This window comes from Cyrtonyx montezumae, unplaced genomic scaffold (genome assembly GCF_038088225.1).
Source record: "Cyrtonyx montezumae isolate F1298 unplaced genomic scaffold, pur_monq_1.0 scaffold_8, whole genome shotgun sequence".
Lineage (NCBI taxonomy): Eukaryota > Metazoa > Chordata > Aves > Galliformes > Odontophoridae > Cyrtonyx > Cyrtonyx montezumae.
In genome coordinates, this window is record NW_027072089.1 from 97,921,492 (window position 1) to 97,942,377 (window position 20,886).

Here is a 20,886-nt window from a genome sequence, read left to right on the forward strand (position 1 = left end):
AGCACACTGCTTCTTGCTTGCATGGCAGTAAATATGTCCATGTGCACTCACTAGTTGTAGCTGCACTATTATGTGGCTACACGTGAAACAACTGATCACCTGAGGCCATGTGTCTGGCCCATCACCTCGGTAGGAATGCTGAGTGGCTGCCCTTGCAAGGCAAACCCTATTTGTCACATTCAGGCCAGCACAAGCCTGTGAATTGCCAGTGTCTCCTTTGGGAAACACAGGGAAGGGCTGTTGGCATCCTCACTGCAGGGTCTGCGACTGCTGTGCACTCTGCAAGCTGAAATCAGTTGGAGCGTAGCTGCTGCCTGTTCAGTCAGAACATCCTGTGTTGTTCCTGCTGTTGAATCTTCCAGAGAGCACCATCTCACAGCATCCTCCATGAGACAGGGGTTGTCTTAGCCTCTTAGAATCTTCCTTTGCTTTGGAACTGCTGATTAAAAAATATAAGGTAATTGACAATGAATGAATTAGTTGGTGGAAAGCAGTTACATTTACTGTCTGTTCTCAGAACTGTCCCTTCCAGAATGAGGTTGACCCCTGTGGAACTTAAGTGTGCTAGGATGTTCCCTACAGTAGCAGTCTAGCTTTCAGAGAGCAAGAAAAAGAGATATGGGGTGTGCCATCTTGCTGTTTTCCACTTATCTTTCTTTCCTTTCTCTTGTGTTACTCCTGGTAATGCCAGGAGTGCAATATTTTTAGACCCAGTCCCTAGGTCCAGAAACCTCAGGGTAAAGGGATTCTTCCTGTTACTAAGGCCACTAAACTTGTTTTGGCTGACTGGAACACGAGGCCATGGTTTCTATCACAGTAACTGTGAGAGAAACCACGAGCTCAACCCAGACTTTACACAGGTGTAATTGGGAGGCGTAGAAGTTGAAATGCAATTGAAGCCTATCGTATGGATATGAACATTAACTTTGCTCTCACTCAGAAATAACATACTAGATGGGATTCAGGGGAATCACAATGTTCTGCTACTGGATTGTTAACACTTCTTACAACATTGGAGGCTTCTTCCAGGTTATCACATCCACGTACCCCATCATGTGGTCTGCAGAGTAGGAAGCACATGCTCACACCTACTTGTATCTCTGGCTTATCTTGGTTGAATGTCTTTTCTAGTTGCATTTTCCATCTTTTTTCTTATGAAGCAGTGCTGTGCACATCACTGGGAGCCATGGAGGGCACAGGTGGCTCTTACAATGCCCTCTTTTAGGATGTGCCCTGTTATTGTCTCTCAAAGCATGGCTGTGTATCTGTGACAAATAGTGGTTTTCAGACTGCTTGTTCTAACAGATGTTTTTTTGTTTTTTTTTTGTGAGACATCTAGTTTGGTCCCTGGACAGAAGCTGATCTTATCCATCAGTAAAATCATTCTTTACACTTCCAGATCAAGGAGAAATGAAAAAGATGTAAGATTGCAAATGTGATTAAGTTTTGTCTGTGAGTAATATGAAGAGTCCTTAATCTGTCATTTTTTCCTAGCTTTCTTTTGTAAAATGGCAGAACACAAAGCCAGCTTATAGAACAAGAGCAATTTTGAAGCAGTTCTGAGGAAGGTTATTTATGTTTGTGGGTTTTTTTTCCCTGTTTAGTAGATTGTCATAGCAGCAAGAGTTTTGTAATGTCATCCTAAATCTCTTTTTTTTTGGCTGTTTATGTGGATTAAGTGTGCGCTCTCTATAGGGAGCCAGAGTTGATTGCAGCTGTATGAGCAGAGCTTTAGTCAGGATTGGAGGGTAGTCCCGTGGCCTCTATGGGAGGGGGTGCTTCAGGGTGAAGGCAGGAGACCATCTATGACTCATGCAAACCTTTAAATAAATAATCTCATATTTCAGAGAGGAATCAGGGTCAAATCAGACTCTTTAAGAACTAGAAGTGTGAAAAAGAATTAAGCATATGAGATTTAAAAAACAAAAACAGTGAGATAATGTTCTAATGGTAGCAGCCTGAAAGAAATCTTCCTAATAATAAATATTCAAGAAATAAATAATGGACTAGGATACAAAACAAATAGCTTCACAGAAGGTGGCACAATGTCCTGTAATGTGGTGTAATCAGTGGCTGAGGGAAGAATAAATGTTTGAGACTGGTAATGGTTGCGAGTCATATTACATTACTTTTCTCTACCATGTTTTTATGTTCTTAGCATGGAAGAGAATACTTGTTCTAAACAGAAACATAAGATAGCCAGGGAAAATGGTTATCTAACAGTAGAAAAGGAATGGATAGAAGTAAAATGCCCTGTGAATAATTACTTTTTATGCAGGCCCCTATAGAGGATGTGACCAAACTGACATAATAATGAGAGTTGTTCCTTTCTCCTTTGTGTCAGAACAGTTCTCTTAACGCATTGCTTTATTCTTTCTTATGGTGCACATCAGCACAGTCCAGTTCATCTTTACCTCTCCCAGAAGTTTCAGAGAAAACCTGATGCCTTATTTGCATCTGTGGAAATGAGTAAACTTTGGTCACTGTAGTGGACCAAGACCTAGTTATCTCCTGTGCTTCTGCAGCTTTCCTTGATAAATAACATTCAAAAATGTATGATTTCCCCATTCCCTTTTGTTCTTTCTTTGTCTTGGCACATTATCTTCCCATAACTTCTCCTTTGGCTCAAGGCTATGTGCAGGTACGGAGACTCAGATCATGGCAAATAGCTCACTGGTTTCATTTGTTTGGTTTTAACTGGTCAACAGGAAACTGGTTCTTATCGCTCTTGGGTTTTGTATTTCACAGTCGGACTTTTATTTGCCTTCTACATGAAGGTTCTGATAGCTTTCAGTCCTTGTAGTCATGGTGTGTACTGGGTGAGTAAGGTTGCTGTCACAGTAGTATGGTTTTGCACCCCACTGTGGAAAATGATCGGAGCTTCCTAGTTGCATGAGAAAACCATTGGCCCAGGGATTAAAAATAAAAGAAAAAGAGAGTTTCTAGAAAGGTACTGACTCCTGGTTGCCTGCTGTCTCATATCTAGTTCAAACGAATGTGCAGGTTAGCTCTCCATCTGCTGTGCAAGCTGTGGCTTTTTGAAGTGGTAGCCGTGTTCGTAGAATCATAGTATGCCTTGAGTTGGAAGGGGCTTAAAGACCATCCAGGTTCCAGCCTCCATGTCACGGGTATGGTACAACATGAAGTACAGCTATGTGCTCAGGCTAAGCATTCAGTAGTACCCCTCATGGAAGACTTGGAGCACTACATTGGTCGCTGCTTTAAGCATTCTCTGTAGCAGTACGCTCATGATATTAAAAAAATCAAAAAATAAAATCTGTTGTCTATAATCTCAGTAATACTTCCCTAAGCGGGTATGCGTGTTCCCCAAGAGATGCTCTGTGCTTTTTTTCTTATGGCTGAAGTGAAGGCGAAATGAAACTTGTCTTCTTTGTTTGGAAATAATGAGATGGAAAAAAATAAATAAATGGAAAATCAACTGAACATTTCCAGCGGACAGCATAGTAATAAGTAAATAATTCATCTGCGCCACGGCTGTGATTTTAGCAGAGCCAACCAGTTGAGCAGACTGCCTTATAACAATATAGGAAAAGTGCTTGAACTCAACCACTCATCTCTTGGAAAAGCAATCTGATGAAAAAGATACCCTTGTAATCATGAGGGTTTCTTTTTTGTTCTTTATAGCATATCAGCTCCCTTAGCATGCCATTATGCTGTTAATGATTATGCTGCCTACTTATGCAGACAAAAACACCCACTTGAAAAGGCTTCAGGAATGAATTGTAAGGCTTTATGCCCATCCTTGACAAGCACTTGAGCCTTAATTCTGGTATTATGTTTAAAATAATTCTCTTAAGAGCAAGAAAATAAGACTTCAGGAAGCGTCTTCTGCTAAATAAGTCTGTCCCGTGAAGTACGAGGGGAAAGCTCAGCTTGTGGTAAAAACGTGAGAAATTAAACTCCTGTGCACAAGCTGGCCAGTATGGATGATCTTCATAGCAAAAAGGCAGTGCAGATTTCCACCAAGGACGCATTACGATTGCTTCCTGTTAAATGACAGCCTGACTGGAAGATGTTTCATACCCTATTTTGACAATATTTAGTTGAGCTGAGCATCGCTTATCCACTTTTAATAGTGTCTCCAGCACTTAAGTTACTACATTGCCTCTTTCATCTATTTCACTGCTCTGCTCCAAAGGTTTCCACGTCTTCCTTTTCAAATTCTATAAAAAGACATTGTATGTATAAATAATGAGTGTTTAGAATGAAGCTAGGAGGACACACCAGTGAATGATCTGAATTGTTGTCTCAGGAACACTGTGATTAAAAGATGAACACAGAACTGCTTTTATGGGCTACAGCCTGTTTTTTCAATCATATTGTCAAGGATGAAGAATGTAATTTCCTCTCAGATATTACAAGAAATTAAGCAGTTGGGTGACTGTGGTGAGCTGTATGTAATTCATCTGGGAGAACGCTGTAGAAGATCATTGTTGAACTTTTCCTAAATAAGTACTTAGAAAGGAGAACAAATGACTTGAGGGTGCAAACTAATGTTCCTACAACAATATATATATATATATATATATATATATATCTGCTTTGATTCAAACAGGTTTGTGTATGGAAACAAATCATTATAAACTTTTGATAATTGAGATAATGTTAAATTTATCAGCGTAATTATTTCCCGCACATTCATGAAGTACAATGGGTGAGTAATACAGCAGCTGCAGAGCAGGGCCTTGTGTTCCACTTCGGTTCAATTCCATGGGCTGGCTCAAATCACGGCCAAATTCACAAAAATTCCTCCTGCAGAGGTGATGTGTTTTGTTTTAAAAGTTTTTTTTTTTTGTATCCTTCAGTGTTTTAAAGGATATCATGCTTTAGTGTTCCTCTGGTTTTATACCCAGAGTTACCCCAGTCTTCACAACTTTATTGCTTGCCTATAGTGGACATAACTAGGCTTGGACAATGAGCCTTCCTCATCCTGTCTCCTCTGAGGAACTCTACCCAGGAGGTTTCCTTTATTCTGTATTGAACTTAGAAATGATCTTTGCAGCACAGTCTGGAATTCAGGACAAGGATTGCCAGGCAGCTCTTGGATGATGAAGCTGTGGTGCGGTAGATGCTTACTCTCCAGACCATAACGTGGTGCTTGAAGCACTCAGGAGCTAAAAAAGGAAATCCTTCCTCTGTGAATGTCTCTCTGGAATACAAGTCTGCTATGTAAGAAGCATAAGCAGCATGTTTTCCAGACTATACTCATTGTACCTCACTGAGGGAACAGGAATTGATTGCACAGCTGTATCCCCGTGGTAGAGGTGGAGAAATAGAAAACTTCCATCGCCTGGCATCGCACTGTGTCTGGAAGGAGCTCATATTTCCTAACATAGATGTGTATATGAGCATGCATGTTATCACAACAAACAAGCTTTGTTTATCCATGGTGTGCAAATACACGGAAGTGATGATGGTGCCCTTAGGTGCAGCTTTCTGCTTGAAGAGAGGTGCTGGTCAGGGCTGTGGCTGGATGGTCAGCACTGAAGTGCTCTGCTTCTGTTTTGCTGCCCGCAGTGAGCTTCTGGAGCTGTCGGACAGATGCATTGGGTAATGTTTGTGACGAGCATGGAGGATGGCTGGATTTACTCAGTCATCAATCTTAATGCTTTGATTTAGGAGGGACGAGCTAATGAGTACAGAATGGGAGGTATTGCCCTGGGTCTGGATGACATGGCATGAGCAGGATGCCCTAACACGGCAGGATGGGCTGATAACTTTGCCAGGAGTAACTCTGTGGCATTTTCAGTAGATGTTCCTTCTCTTAACTTTCATCACACAGTTTTTCTCCTAATGTTTGTAGCTTAGCTTCTATAAATCACCCTTTAAGTATATTATTTCTTCATTGTAAAGTTATTCACAAGAGGGAGAAAGAGCAATCTTTTTCCATAACAAAATGTATCAATATGTCTGAGACCTTTGTTGTCTGTGGAGTTCTGCTCTCTTTGAAAATGCCAATAAATGTCTGGCAGGCCTCCATCCACCGGCCAGGTCCTGTTTGCCTTTTTGTACTATCAGTGCTTGAAGAACACAATCGATAAGTATTACAAAATGTTTCATGAGGTCTTCCTGGAAGGGAGTAATCGAATGGGTATGTATAAAGCATTTGTCATAATAGCACAGGGCCACCCCCTTCCGCTGCATTATTGTGGTCCTTCTGAAAGAAGGCTGCAGTGCGTCCCACACATCAGCTCCTGCATCCCCATGTCACATAACCACTCTCAGGAGCAATCAGGGTTTGGCTGCTTCTGCAAACAGGAAACGGAAACGGATACGCTTCAGGGAAAGGCAAGCAAGCAGCAAAGGCCTGAGACTACACTACTGTCAATAGGAAAAAGGATCCAATGTTGAGTCTGTTTTCAGTTTTAGCCATAATAATGCTTCCAATGCTTACATTTGGTTACATGAGAACCCAAACACAACTGCAAGGCCTCTCTGTGTCCCTTTACTCCTGCACGTGCAGATGGGGATGGGGATGAGAAGTGCTGTCTGCCTGCAGAATTGTGCTGAGTGCCCAAGCCTCGCTGCCTCCTGTGTCTTTGCGCACCTTGCAGTGCTGTGAGCTCCCTGAGCTTCTCTTATCCACACCTCAACAGCAAGCCTAGGAAAATACGACGTTCACAAAGCTCTCCACTATCTAACTCTGCCTCTAACTTCTTGCAAACAAAATGCCTTTTTTCTTCAAGAGAACCAGTGTCAAATCGGGATACTTGATGTGGAAACCAGAGGTGTCAATTTCAGGTTCTCAGAAGTATTTTTAACTTTTCTGCCCCCAGCTTTCTAGGTCATGCTCAATTAGGGAGCTCCAGCTCTGGCTGTGTCCTGTATGTGGTTGACTGGATTAGGATTGCAGGTACTCAAGTCTGCTTTGGGTAGATAGAAGTACAGTTCATTCCTGGATGTATAAAGAAAGAAAGGATAATGTGCATTCAAGTCCAGGAATATTTTTTTATTATAGAATATCCAGTGATGGAGCAGAGGAAATCTACGTTAGAGGATGAACTGAAAAAAAAGGAAGTGACAGATGATCTCATGAAGCCGTTGTCAATTCAGTGTCACACAAGTTCAGTGACACACCTTTGCTCCATCCGCACCTCCGTGTCAGATGCCATTTGGTCAGACTGCCCCTCTGCTGCCATCTGTCACACAACAACAAAACGTAATGGGATATTGGTGGGAAGGTTCAACCTCTACTGTCACACCACCAACATGCACCTCTGTTGTTGCAGGCCAACATAATACAATCTTCTTTCTTAAGCAGCACTAACATCGCCTTTGCTTTGAAGAAGCAAATTGTTTACATTTGCTTCAGTACCCTTTTGGCCTGAAAGCTCCTGTGGTAATTGAAGAAAATGAACAGTTAATTGCTTTGAGTGCCTTTCTGAAGTTCAGGCAATGATTGGTGCATGGAGACAAGATGCACCGTGCCCTGATAACTGGCTCACACTGTGGCTCTCCATCTGATGTCTTCTCACCCTCTTTGCAGCCTGTGCTCTGACTCAGGTCTGGAAATAAGCATCTTCCAAAGAGGTATCACTGGCTATCAGAAATGCATAATTATATGAGGCTTTATTGAGCCCCAAGGCATTGTTTTCCTGGGTCACATTTGATTTCCTAAATGTGCAAAGGAGTAATGCATCCACTTTTCAGGCAAGGGATGTGATCGTGAGCAACCGTGAGACTGGAAGGGTCCTTGTGAAGGAGCTGATAGCACATGGTATGTGCTGGAGTTTTAGAGTACAGAACTGTACAGGATTTGACAAAGAAAGTTGATTTTGTACAGGAAACTTGCAGGCTGAAAGGCTCGTGAGAAAAAACAAAGCTAGAACTTTTTTCCTTATGAGTTTTCATTCAAGTCTATTCTTTACCACTTGAGAAACGGCTCCCCAAAGGGATAGATGCAGATCTAACTTTGCAAAAGAGGGAACTTTTTTTGTCTGTAGATTTTTACTGTACAAGGGAAAGTGTAATCTTGTTTGATGTTGGGCTTTATGGGCAGAACAACGTGATTTAAGAGATGCGCTTCTCAGTTCAGCAAAAAACATCACCTAAGCAAATACACTGCTACAGCTTCCAAACCTGTGTGCCTATGCATCCTGGAAAATGGGCATGAATTAAAGTCAGCTGCTGTGGGGGAAGCTCTCAGCTGCTGAAACTGTACCCAGAACGGGCTGATGGCTTTGTCCAAACAAACCATATAATCGTATTTGTCATTGTTCTGACTGAGCAAAGTTAAGGAAAATCAATTTGGAGGAAACAAAATATTCAAACTACTTGATTGCAGATGCTGTTTTTAATAACAGGATGGTTTCTGTAGCATTACTCAGCCCTGCTGTGCACTTTGTGCTGCAGCCCAGAGATAAGTTAACTCTTTTTGTCAGTCTACAGCAGAACTCCTAACTTTTATTTCTTTTCTTATGGGCGCATATTTAAGTCATTTAAATATTAGGAAACTCATTCTCCACGTTTATGTTGGTTGATGTCTCACAGTGTGGTCAGGAATGATAACTGTTACTGCTGTGTTTTACTGCACCTGTTACAGTGTCCCCCAGCCATCAGCCCAGCCCTGCCTGAAGCTGTACCATGAGCCCTGCTGTAGTATCACTGTAGTGTCGTATCATCTTCAGTCAGAAGCCCTTGCAATGCGCTGCATTCCAGAAAAGATTCTTAAAGAGTGTGTCAAACATTTTCTCCTTTGAGCGAAAATCTAAGGTGTATCTTGGCTTTTCAGGATAGGAAAAGGTCGTCTTTTGGGTTGCGTGTATCTTAGAGGTAGAAAAGAGGTACAAGAAAAACAGTTGGCAAGTTAGGAAGGTGGTAGCCTTTGTCCATTTCACTCTGCCCTTATATCATCCTTATATCCATGCAGATGGTTACTACCCACTGCCAAAAGATGGTAGCTCTTCAGACTGAGCATGGCCAAAAGCATCTCCCACCACAGAGGACCATTGTGCATGGCAGAAACTGTGCCCAGTTCTGGGCTCCTCAGTGCAGGAAAGATTGGGAACTACCAAAGAGTCCTGAAGGGCTACAGTGATGATGTAGGGCCTGGAGCATATCCCTTATGAGGAAAGACTGAAGGAGCTGCGTCTGTTCATCCTGGAGAAGACTGAAGGAAGATCTTATCAATGCTTATTTCGTATCTAAAGTCAAGTGCATGGAGCCAGGCTCTTTGCAGTGGGTGCCCAGCGACAGAACAAAGGGCGGTGGGCACAAACTGGTACAGAGGAAGTTCTGTCTGAACATGAGGAAGAACTTCTCTAATGTGAGGGTGACAGAGCACTGGCATAGGCTGCCCAGAGTGGTTGTGAAGTCTCCTCTGGAGATATTGAAGACCAACCTGTATGCTTTCCTGTGCAATCTAGGGAACCTGTTTTAGCAGGGGGTTGGGCTGGATGACCTCCAGAGATCAGGTAGGTTGTTAGGGTGGTATGGTTAGGTAGAGGTACGACTTGATGATCTTGAAGGTCTTTTCCATCCTGAGCAATGTTAAGGTTCTATGATTCTATGCTATCCTTGGCAATGGAAGTGTGTCTGAGTGCTGTGGCTGCACAGCAGTGTCCAGGAAGACTGGTGTCTATGGGGGGCATCAGAAAGATCTGTGTGTGCAGAGGTGCAGCCAGTTCCTGCCTGCACAAAAAGTCTCAAGCATCCAGAATGCACCTGCCATACCACAGCCATAGTCAGTGCATAGGGTGCTATTACAGTGGGTATGCTGCGTGCAGCAGGCTGGCCTCCTCCCTTCCTCTGGCCCCTCTGAGTCACTGGAGAGCAGCCAGCACTGCTACATGGGGCTTCCTGCCCCCAGAGCCCCCTGCCTAGCTCCCCGGCACAGAATGGCACTCTGGCAGAAAAGGAGCCCTTTTCTTGGGCCCATCCTCAACCACCTCCTGCATGAGCCTTCCTGGGAAGCAGGGGTTTTGTGTCCCATGTGTGTGCTAAAGGTTGGCTTTTGTTCTTTCCACATGAACAAGCTTCCATTTTGGGACTGGCCTAGGCTGTTGCAGTGCTTAAAAACCAGAGCTTAAATGGTGTAGCTGACAATTTGATACAGCTTTGTTGGCCTCAGGCAGAAACAAGCTCAGATTTGTTGCTGGGCACTATTTAACATTTCAGTAGAGACTATGGTCTATATTCCACGCTGTGCTCTATCGATGCCTTTTTGCATGCTTTTATGCAGTTCTTTTTAAAGTCTTGCAGAGCTGATCTTTTTCCTCCACCTCTCTCTCTCTAGTTTTGTATGGAGCTGAACCAGCCGACTCTGCCAAACATCCGCAAGTGGAAGGGCCCTAGAGGATGTTGGAAGGGTGTTGTTTCCGAAAAACCCTCTGGCCAGCTACACAAGGTACACTAATCCCTATGTTTGAGCTTTTGCTTCACTTTTTTGTTTTTTTCCCCTCTAACCAAGGACATATTTTTAATCTGTTTAAGGCAAAACATTTTGCAAATCTTTTTTTGGCAAGGTTGGCAACTTCTGGTTTCTTTTTTCTTTTATTTTTTATTTCAAGCTGTTTATATAGAATTCAGTTTGACTGTCCTATTGATACTTCAGAAGAATTATTTTCCCCAGTCCGTGGCATAGTTGTCAGGAGGAAGGTGCCTGTGTGTTGTGGGGATGTGTAACAGATAAAAACAGTACAGAAATGCAGAAGAAAGGCTGCATGTTAGGACAAGGAGAGAGCCCTTTGTTTTGCCCCGGACACGCTGCACTACTTCTGGTTTTTGCTAGTCAGCTGAGCTTGCTCTGTAATACAGCACTGGCTGGAATTTGGAAGAGCTTCCAGTTTTCCAGGTTTACAAACAGAGACCCTGCAGTGGGGTTGTTCAGCACGCTGTCCTCATCTGGCAGAGGAGCTTATCTAGTATGTTTGCTGAGTTGCCGTTTTCATGTACTTGAAATGAAAAAATGAAATGGAAAGCTTTTCCTAGAGATGGATTTAATGTGATTCACTAGGTATGGATGATATCAAGGCAAATTGTGTCTGTGTGATGAGAGGGGATGCTTGACAGGCTTTGAATTAGATACCACTGCTGGTGTAATGGGGGCAGACAGCTCTCTGGAAATGCCACGTTCCCAAGTAGTCCAAGAAAACCTTGTAGGGTGATAGACACCAGGACAAAAGACACGGAAACCTTAACATGAATCACTTTAGTTGGAAAGGAGACAGAGAAAATTGACAGGGCTGAGAGGTCTAGACCAGATGTCGTGCCAAGAGGCTGAATGAGCCTGGGTATTTTTAGCTTGGGCACGACAGAAATCTGTAAGATTGCGAATGGTATGGAGAGAAGGAATGGGAAAGGATTGCTTGCAGCAATGTATCAGTGCTTGGAAGAGGCTGCCAGGGGAAAGACCTGCAGCTACACACCCCAGCTGTGCTCTTCTCGTAAACGAGTACCACTGACCACTGGTAGAGGAGGGATGCTGGGGATGCTCAGGACATAAACTACTTTATTACTGACCACACTGAGAATAATCAGATTCCCTGCCTGGAAGAGCAGGAAGTAAAAGGCACATGTCAGCCCAAAGGTGAACACAGGATGCTGCTGCTAAATCTCTCACCACTGCAGCAGTCCAGAACGTGCTCTGCCTGTGAAAGGTAGAACAGCTCTGCTTACCTGTGTATCCAAGAGCCAACATGCGGGTGTGAGGAGCAAGAAAATATGCGTTTCAACTCGGTGTGCTCAGTCTTCAGTAAGGCCAGTGGGACTGCCCATTCTTCCCAAATCCAGCAGGTGGTTCGCCAGGGTGAAACAAAGCAACTTTGGAAATGTTTGGATTAAAGTTTTGTAATTTTGACAGAATGTTTTATTTTTAACATTGTATTATTGTCTTTTCTCGTGTTTTAATGGCAGGGAGTTGAATATTCTGGTTTCCTCTGGGACACAACAGCTGGCATTGAGCTGAAAGATGCCTCTTCTCAGGAGAATGTACAGACTAATGGCAATGGGAGACACTCGTATCCTCACCCATATATTGCACATTTCAAGGTAACTCAGTTCTGCCAACTGACCCTCACAGAGATGAGCTTTAATTTCAAAGTTTTGGACAAGAGGCTAGAAAGAATATCATAATAGATTTAAAAAATATTGCATTAGCATGAGGCTAATCCATGTTCACAGTCTCATATGGCACGGTTACAGTAAGGTGCTCAGTGGTCTTGATAGGAGAGGCACATCACCAGAGTCAGTCCTTCCCCAAGGTCCTGTGGGAGGGAGCCCTGCTGCAAGGGACCATTTAGGCACACGAGGGCATTGGACCTTTGGCAGTGCCTGCAGTCTGATAGAGTGACAGAAATCACCAGTCACTTTGTTCAGCTTTTAGAGAGGTGAGTATTGAGGAGCAGGCAGCCACGGCTCCGTGGTTCTGGTCAGTGCCAGAAATGGTGGGTGGAGATGGGGTAAGTGTTGGGAGAACAGTTGTACACAGGGGGCTTTGTGCTTCTGAGAGGCTCGGGCTGATCTCCCTGACACTGCTGGAAGAGTGCAGAGTTTTCATTTTGAAGCTTTCCCATTAGGCTGCACCTACACAAGAACATTGTGCATTTTGGAAACCGAGTCTTTCCAAGCTGTTCTTGTGCATATGCATGAGTGACTGTACAACCCCCTTCCCTGCACTGCCTGTATCCGGGTTAGAGAATTTGACATTTCTGGCAATGCTTTGAGAGAAGTTTCTAATAAATGCAAACAGGTCGGGATTAGAAGTAAGAGTTACTTGTGCCACGCGACCCAGTGAGTCCCAGAAGGTAAGCAGAAAATTACAGGGAGTCAGAGGCTCGTTTCAAGGTACATTAAGTTTCATGACTAATCTCTGTGGCAGGCCAAGCCAGATCACAGGAGAGCAGTAATTAGTCCATGTAATGACCAAGCCATTATTTGTAGCTTAATAACAACTGGTTTTGCGTAAACTGTTTTTCATGAAGAGCCAGCTTCTCTCTGCAACTGCTGAAGAAAGAAACTGCATATTTATGAAAATCAATTTCCCCAGAACTGAAGGGCTGTCATAGTAGTGTGCATAGAGCTGTGTTTCCTGTCCTCCCCAAAAAAACAAGATGAAACACGACACGCTGTATGCAGAGTGAAACAGGTCCTAGTTGCCAGGACCTACTGCCAAGAGTGTGTGCAACAGGTGGATGTCTTTGCTCTGTGACCTCCCTTGCTCTGTACCATGCTGATTTCCCTCCTTCCTCCCCCAGGTTGGGATGAATGACCTAACTCTGGTTAACCTACACTTGGCTTTGGCTCCTGTGACGGGGGACAACGCAGGGAAGAACCATGACAGCCACAAACTAGCAACCTTTGCACAGACTTTGCAGGAGACTCTGAAAGGTACGGTGTTGTCTTCTTTCCAGTTAGCACACCTCAGCAAAAGGAATTTAAAATATGTTTATAAATGTCTTAGAGCAGGTTTCACTGATTCCCTTGTCAGCTCTACACTGTCTTTACCATCATTTCAGTGATACACAGCATGCAAAATGCTCACTATCTTACAATCTATTCTAATTAACACAAATACCTCAGAAGATCCTACTGCCTTCAGCATCACTTTTCAAGTGAATCTCTGTGTGATTTTATGCTAGTGTAAAAAAAAAACAGAAAAAAAATACTAGGTTAAAACTGTGTTTGTGGAAATGGAATCTACCTGGTATCAGAAAAACATTTGCTGGCTTTTTCCTAAAAGAAGTTTGTTCTATATGATTTTTTTTTTTTTTATGTTTGGCAGCACTTGAAAAACCCAGTGGAGGTCAGGGGATGGTTGTTAATGAGAAAACCAGAAACCATCTTTGGTACATAGGTGAAATAAGCACAACAATTGTGTTGGTTTCAGACACGTTGCTCTGGTTTTACACCAGGCTGAGTGACACCAGAATTTGTATCTCAACTCGAGCAATTTAATAGACAGCTGAATTTATTTGCCTCATTTGTGAGAATTTGCTTCTTACTGTGATTCTCGCAAATTTAACTCAGTTCCCAGTGGAGCAGAAGAGCAGGTTTCAGGTTCAAAGCGGTGTTGGCGTTGGTGAACTTTTCATAGGACTAGAAAAATCTAGCCCTCTGCTTACTGCTTAACAAACATGTAAAAGGGTTATGAGGTTATAGTCACGATGATTTTCCTCTTGGCACAGTTTTGCAAGGTCAGTCACTTGGAAGCATTAAAATCCTCCTTGTATAACATGAAAGTAATCACAGATTTTATGCATGTTCCCTTGTTTTTCCTTTTGAGCTGCAAGAAGTCAGTCAGAACTATTTTTAAGTGCTACAGATTTAAGTATTTGTCCACATACTCTGAAAAAGAAAAGGATGAAGGCAAACAAAAGGGTCGTTTGTATAATCCCAGAAGGCTGAATCGGGATGCAGATAACTGTGGAGCTCTTCCGAAGTCAACAGAGATGCATTTCCGCTGCATCTAAATTTAGACTGTTGACATTAGGGCTCCTTTTTGTTTGTATTTTTATTGTCATGTGGCAGGCACATTACCGGAGCATGTTTGTTCTTGAGTTAATCTTTCATGAAAGGTGAAGTTCAAATTCCTAACTTGTGGGATGCAGGTCTTGTTTCATAAACGAATAATAACGCCTGTTATTTTGAGTACTGAATTACTCTGCCAAAATCAATGTCATGCTTAAAAAAATTCAGTTATGCAGTCTCATGTAACGTTTCCATCCCCAGAGTAGCAGTGTACCCATATTCCTCCCATCAGATGACTGGGTCTGGGTTTCTTCTGGACCTCCTTTCCCTCAGCAGTACCAGAGAGACTTGGTGGTGGTTTGCTGCTGGTAGTTAACTCTGCCTTCTCTCAAGCACTCTACTGGTTCATCTCCACGGCGGTGACCATGACCATGCAGACACTATCCCAGATGTGCTTGTAGTGCTCGGACCCAGGGTTGGCTTAGTCATCTTCTTCCATCTGGATTGGCCATATAGCAAAGTGCCCATGCATCAGGCACTAGAAGACCTTTTGAGAAGCCGTAGGGAGCTTTTTACCAGCCAGTGTGCTGTCACATCCTTTCCATGATCTGGTTTTCACTCTCGTCAAGAAAGATGTGGGAGTTTAAGTGTCTGTTTAATTCATTAAGGGACTGATTCAGGGCATGTGGAAGTCAAGGGAGAGTGTCCTTCAGGGATCTCTTTGCACTGCTGTGGAACAAGTGAGGGTTTCACCATTGCTGCAGGACAACAAAATGAAGCACTGAAGATATCTGCTGCATAAATGTTCTGCCAGGGATTCACAGCTACATGGAGCCCCAGAAGCGTCAGCTTGAAGGGATCAGAAAGAGACCCTTTTCCTCAGTGATGGGCTTGAAAACAGGGTTTTGGCTTCTTGAATGCTCACTGCACCCCATTGATCCCTTCTCTGTCCACTTTATGTTGTGTTGTGATCTTACGCTTATCTGTTCTGCATGAGAAAGTTTAAAACAGAAAAGAATAGTGACTCATTTCCTGTGTATACACCAGACTGACTTAGTACCTGATTCCATGAACATATCTAGGTGTTGATTATTTTAGCCTCTGCTATTTCTGAGTCATTCAGAATTGAGCAGTCAGTTAAAATTTCTATTTGTGATCATGACTTTTTAATATATTTTTTCATGTAAGGCTGGAGGATTTGCTAAAACAAATGTGTTTTGTGCAGGATCAAGATGCTGTTGCTTGGATTCTTACCTGTCTATCATTTGTAATCCCTGTCAGGGTTGCACCCCAGACCTTTCCAGAGTGGCCTTCCCCACTCTGCATCAGGAGCCAAGCGCTGCCTGGGCCATTAAGCAAGCATCAGTCCTGGAGGACTGCGGCAGTGCGGTTGCCCTTGAGCCCCTTGTTACAGTCACCCTGAGATGCAATTTCCTGCAGCATCGTTGACCCCCAGACATAGAACCATCAGATCCATCCTCCTGGTCCAGATCTTAGCTCTTTTGCACTGCCAGAAGCAGAAGGTGGCATTTCAGAGGCACTGTCAAAGCACTTTGTTCAGATCATGAGAGCAGACCGATTTTGTCCAGGGGGGGTTTGGTGCTTCCCCATTAGATAAGCACTGATTTTCTTTTGGGTTCTGCCAGATCTTAAAATAGCTTGTGCTCAGGCTTGTTTCTTTATTTCTTTTAAAGGTGGGAAGGTCAGTATCACCAACACTTGGTAGAATAATATTTAAACATCATGTCATGTTCAATACAAGCAAAGGTCAGAGAAGCTACAAGTAGCTTCATTATGTTTTCATCACCTCTCCACATCTTAGCAAGCAGCATGTTTAGAAGTATTTGTTTTTGTAAATCATAAGCCATCAATCTCTGCCCTCCTGCCCTCTCTTAGTTTGTCTTTGAAGAACTGCAGGTAGAGAAGAGTGCAGTGGATTTTGTAGTTTAACTTGTGCTCCCTCTTTTGGCTGGCTACTTCTACAGCAACAGCACACAGCAGGTAGGTTTATCCATGAGCGCCGCTCGTGATAGAGGAGTCTCAGTCCTCTTCCTCCCCACTTCAACCACAGAAAGCAAAGAAACTTAGAGAATATAACAGTTGTCTTCTTTGAAATCACCTCTGTGATAATTTTTTGGTGCGTTTATGCATCGTTGTTGCAGATTCCTCCCTCACCAGTACTGAGGTCTGTGTTGCAGCAGCCTTTGCTCAGCTGTCACAACCCCAGAGTACATCACACCTTTCTGGGAGGCATTTGAGATGGGCACCAGGCACGTCTGTTCTCCTCTTACCCCAGTGCACAGCTGGGATATCTTCATCTCCAGATGTAGAGTTACCGAGAGCACATGCTGTGGATATAAAATTAAGGCCCAGAGTTTCTTTTCTCACTCAGTTAGGTTTGAAATGTAAGTGAGGTAATCTTATTTCCACAGAAAGATACGCATTTTGGATGAGTATTCCAAGTCATTTCCTTAGTTTCTTTGGAAATGAAGCCCTAGACAAATTGTAACGTATCCAAGCTCAGCAGTATTTCTTCAGTCATCCAGGAGAATTCTGTGAACTATCCTGCTGCCATCAAGCCTGCAGGCTGCATTTCAGGCTTGTTCTTTGAGATTTCTTCAACACACAGGTTTAGAACAGGCACTGCACTTTTGGGACTCTGATATATACTAGCAAAAGACTGTGTCTTCCTGGAATCGAAACAATTATTGTCCTTGAGTATTACAGGAAAGCTATAAAAAGAAAATATCAGGACAAGTCGGAGCCAGTATGTATGTAGGTTTCTCCAAAAGTAATGCCTCATATTTATTTCTGTCGAAACTGCAACAGATAGAAAGAGCACAATAACACTTCTTATTTTTTTTTGTTTCCATTTTTACTCTTTTCCAGGAGAAAAAGATGTGATCATCCTGGGAGACTTTAACCAGGCTCCTGACAGCAGCGACCACGACATACTGAGGAAGGAGAAGTTCCATCACTTGGTCCCTTCGAGTACGTTTACCAACATCAGCACAAAGAACCCCCAGGGGTCCAAGTCGCTGGACAACATGTGGATCAGCCGCAGTTTGAAGAAGGTTTTCACAGGTAGAGTGTTTGGTTAAGTCGTGTCGCCTGTGTGAGGTGAGCGCGGGTGACATCGCTTGGCGTGTAGTGACTACGGCCACCCGAACAGAGGCTGTAGTGAGATGGGGTTGGTCTCTCCTGCCAGGTAACAACTGATAGGACAAGAGGTAATGGCTTTAAGTTGTGCCAGGGGAAGTTCAGGTTGGGCATTAGGGAACATTTCTGCTCACAGAAAGAGTGATGAAGAATTGGAACAGGCTGCCCAGGGAGGTGGTGTTGTCCCTCAAGGTTTGCAAGAAGCGTGTAGCTGTGGCACTGAGGGACATGGCTGGTGGGCACGGTGGAGATGAGCTGGTGGTTGGACTCGGTGATCTTAGAGATCTTTTCTGACCTTAATGATCCTATGATTCTGTGACCTCCTATAGCTGCCTTCAGTTCCTTAGCATGCTAAGTATTTCTTTTGCAAACTTGTGGGAACGTGTTTAAATCCAGGCACCACTTTCATACTGCAAATTTCTGCCATTCTTTTTCCTGCAGGCCACTGGGCTGTTGTGCGAGAAGGCCTTACAAACCCATGGATCCCTGATAACTGGTCCTGGGGCGGGGTGGCTTCAGACCACTGCCCCGTGCTCGCTGAATTTTACATGGAAAAGGACTGGAACAGGAAGGAGGTGACGCGGAATGGAAACGGGGTGACCGTTGAGCGCGACTCAAACACTAAACACGAACGATGATGTGAACTGGAGGTGTCACTCCTGCTGCAGGGGTCAGCCCATAGCTCTGCTTGCCAGTGACTCAGCTGTGGAGCGGAAGAGCTGCTACCCTCCCTCCCTCCTCCACTTGCTCTCTCCATGTCCAGAAAGCATCAGCACTTGCCTTCAATGGCTCTCGCTCCGTGCCCCTCACGGACAGCTCTGGGGTGTCTCACGGCAATAGAGTGGTCTGTAACTTTTTACAGGGATGCAACGGACTCATCTCCACACCTGGAGATCTGGATGAGAATTGTACAGAAAATAAAGTGTACTTTTATTACTGTATAGGATCTTCGCTGAAATGCAGCCAAGCAGGGCTTTGCTGCTGTGATGTTTGTGGTGGTTATGTTTCTTTGCTTCCTTACGAACTGAGGGGAATAGCAGAGGGCACACAGAGACTCACTCTGTGGAAATTCTTGGCAGTTCCTAAGTGAGCTCAGCACTTGCAAAAGCTGCTGAAACCATGAAGCAGGAAAGGTGCCAGGCCCCTGCATGACCAGAAGGCCCTGCGTGGTCCTTCTGATCCAGAGAAGCCTCTGGATGTGGACACCTCCCCTCCTCATCTTCCTCTCTTTGCTTCTGGACAGGGTGCATTTAGTCCCAGAAGGGAGTCGTGGAGCCTGGCTTTGGCTTTCAGTTTGGTGTGCAGCATTCAGTGTTATTTTTTCCCTGCATGTTAGCTCTCAAGAGCTGGGAAAACACTGACTCATGCCTTTGTAGAACTCGGTTCACTCTCCCATCTGCCAACACTCAGGGCAATGTTCTTTGCTTTGCTTCCTGCTGGGGATCTCACGGGAACAGCCCTACTCCTCTGGCACAGCAACTGCTGCAAACTCCTGGAGCAAGGAGGGAGGATCAAAGAGGAGGGCGTGCTGCACCTAGCTCTGCCCATTGGTTCTTCAGGGAGCAGTGTCTTCTATTGCTCCTCCTGAATGGCAGCTCTGCATCTGTGCCTGAGCTCATGAGCCAGTTTCAGGCACATGTGCATAGATGCAGCAGGGGTGGATGACGTCTGTTTTCAATGTTGGCATTCTCTTATGGAGGTTTGTTTCTGTGCAGGGAGGACACCAGCCAACAAGGTGCCTGAGAGGAAGCATTCAATTCCCCAAGTTCGTTACGAGCTCACATGCACTGCTGTCCAAAAACTTTATTACAGAACTTCCGTACCATGACTTAGTAACCAGGAATAAAAACAATCAGGAAAAATTACAAAAGGTACACTTCAAAATTCGAAACGCCTTTACAAAGGAGGAAGGACAAATACGATGCTGAAAACAGAAGTGGGCAGGTTTCTCAGCTGCCCCTATGATAACATCTTCATACAGACCACTTCCAGACTCTAACCTTGCACTGGGCTGCTGCAACGCTACGTCTGCTGGGTTTGGTTCTCCCAGCAAAGCTGGGCAGGCAAAGTTACAAGTGATCAAACTTGTAAAAAGAAAAGGAGTAAAAACAAAAAGTTTTTTATTTCTGCACACAGAGGCTGAAAGGCTTCCAGATAGTGAACAAGACTAGCAATACAAAATTAAGGCTGCTGTGAGGGGTTCTTGGTCCCTGCCTCGAAAATAACCCAATTTAGTAAACTGATGTTTGTTGAATGTATTTTCTGAAGCAGTCAGCCAGCTGCTGCGAGAGCACCTGCAACGCTGTCTGAAGGACAGCTGCATGGGGATGACTCAAAAAGCCTTCAGACCTCTGAGCCAGCTGAGCTTTTCCTCCCAGATTTCTCTTTCTTCCTATTATGAAGCATCTTCAATACTTTGCTGTCACGGCATAGAGTAAGGCCGGGGAAGGTGGGAGGGTTGTTTCATACTTCAGTTGTTAGAGGATAAATGGGGAGAGAGGGATAGTGGGGCTCAAACTCATGCAAATGCGGTGTGGAGGAAACCTTGCCTCCACTTACTTGCCTTGCTCAGTGCTGGGCCTGTGGGTCGCAGCACAAGGGGAAGAATGGGCAGAAGCCCTCTGGGAGCTCCCCTCTTCCTGCACAGCCTCCTGCACCTCAGCTGCTTCCCCAGGAGCTCAGAGGAGCACTGCTAAAATGCTGCCTACTGAAACCAAACCAGTCCTCAAAGTATTTACAGGTGCAAGACTCAACTGGCCTCAACAATCCATAAGACTCTGAATTCAGGAAATGTCATTTATGCAGTAAGCCCTCCTGTGCCATCGAAGCTCTCTGTCATGTGCCTAGCAGCGCCTCACAGTAATGTGCTTTCTCTGCTTGGTTCAGGATATAGCACCAGCAGACAAAACAGAGGTAAATCTGCTTGAAGTGGTGCAGCAGTCCTGGAGGAACACAGGACCAGGGCACTTGGGAGCCCGCTTTTCTCCCTTTCCATGTCTCATTTCTGCAATGAGTGCAACCTTGCCGTAGCACCGAGGCCTGACACTGCTCCAAACATGACTCGATGCTCTGTTGGCTCAGATGACCCAGACAAAGAAGTGAGTGCTGCCTGCTCTGCTGACTTACAGCCCTGCATTCCTGAACTTACTGATAAAAAAGCTGTAAAATCACAGTTGTGCCCAAGCTTTCACCCAAAACGCTGCCTGACAGTACTTACTAGCCATGATACACCTGTCCCCAAACAAGGAAGGCCCTTCCAGGACTCAGCTAAACAGACAGAGCCGCAATCAGGCAGAATCA

At 44.3% G+C, this 20,886-nt stretch overlaps 1 protein-coding gene across 1 annotated transcript in view; it reads left to right on the plus strand.

Moving 5' to 3' along the window:
* EEPD1 (endonuclease/exonuclease/phosphatase family domain containing 1) overlaps positions 1 to 18,526 on the plus strand; it is a 56,991-nt gene extending 38,465 nt beyond the window's left edge. The window contains exons 3-7 of the mRNA XM_065752276.1: positions 10,256 to 10,366; positions 11,875 to 12,009; positions 13,215 to 13,347; positions 17,317 to 17,511; positions 18,028 to 18,526. Coding sequence (XP_065608348.1) covers positions 10,256 to 10,366; positions 11,875 to 12,009; positions 13,215 to 13,347; positions 17,317 to 17,511; positions 18,028 to 18,224 — 771 coding nt within the window. The 3' untranslated portion in view covers positions 18,225 to 18,526. The remainder of the gene's footprint in view (positions 1 to 10,255; positions 10,367 to 11,874; positions 12,010 to 13,214; positions 13,348 to 17,316; positions 17,512 to 18,027) is intronic.
* The last annotated feature ends 2,360 nt before the right edge of the window (positions 18,527 to 20,886 follow it).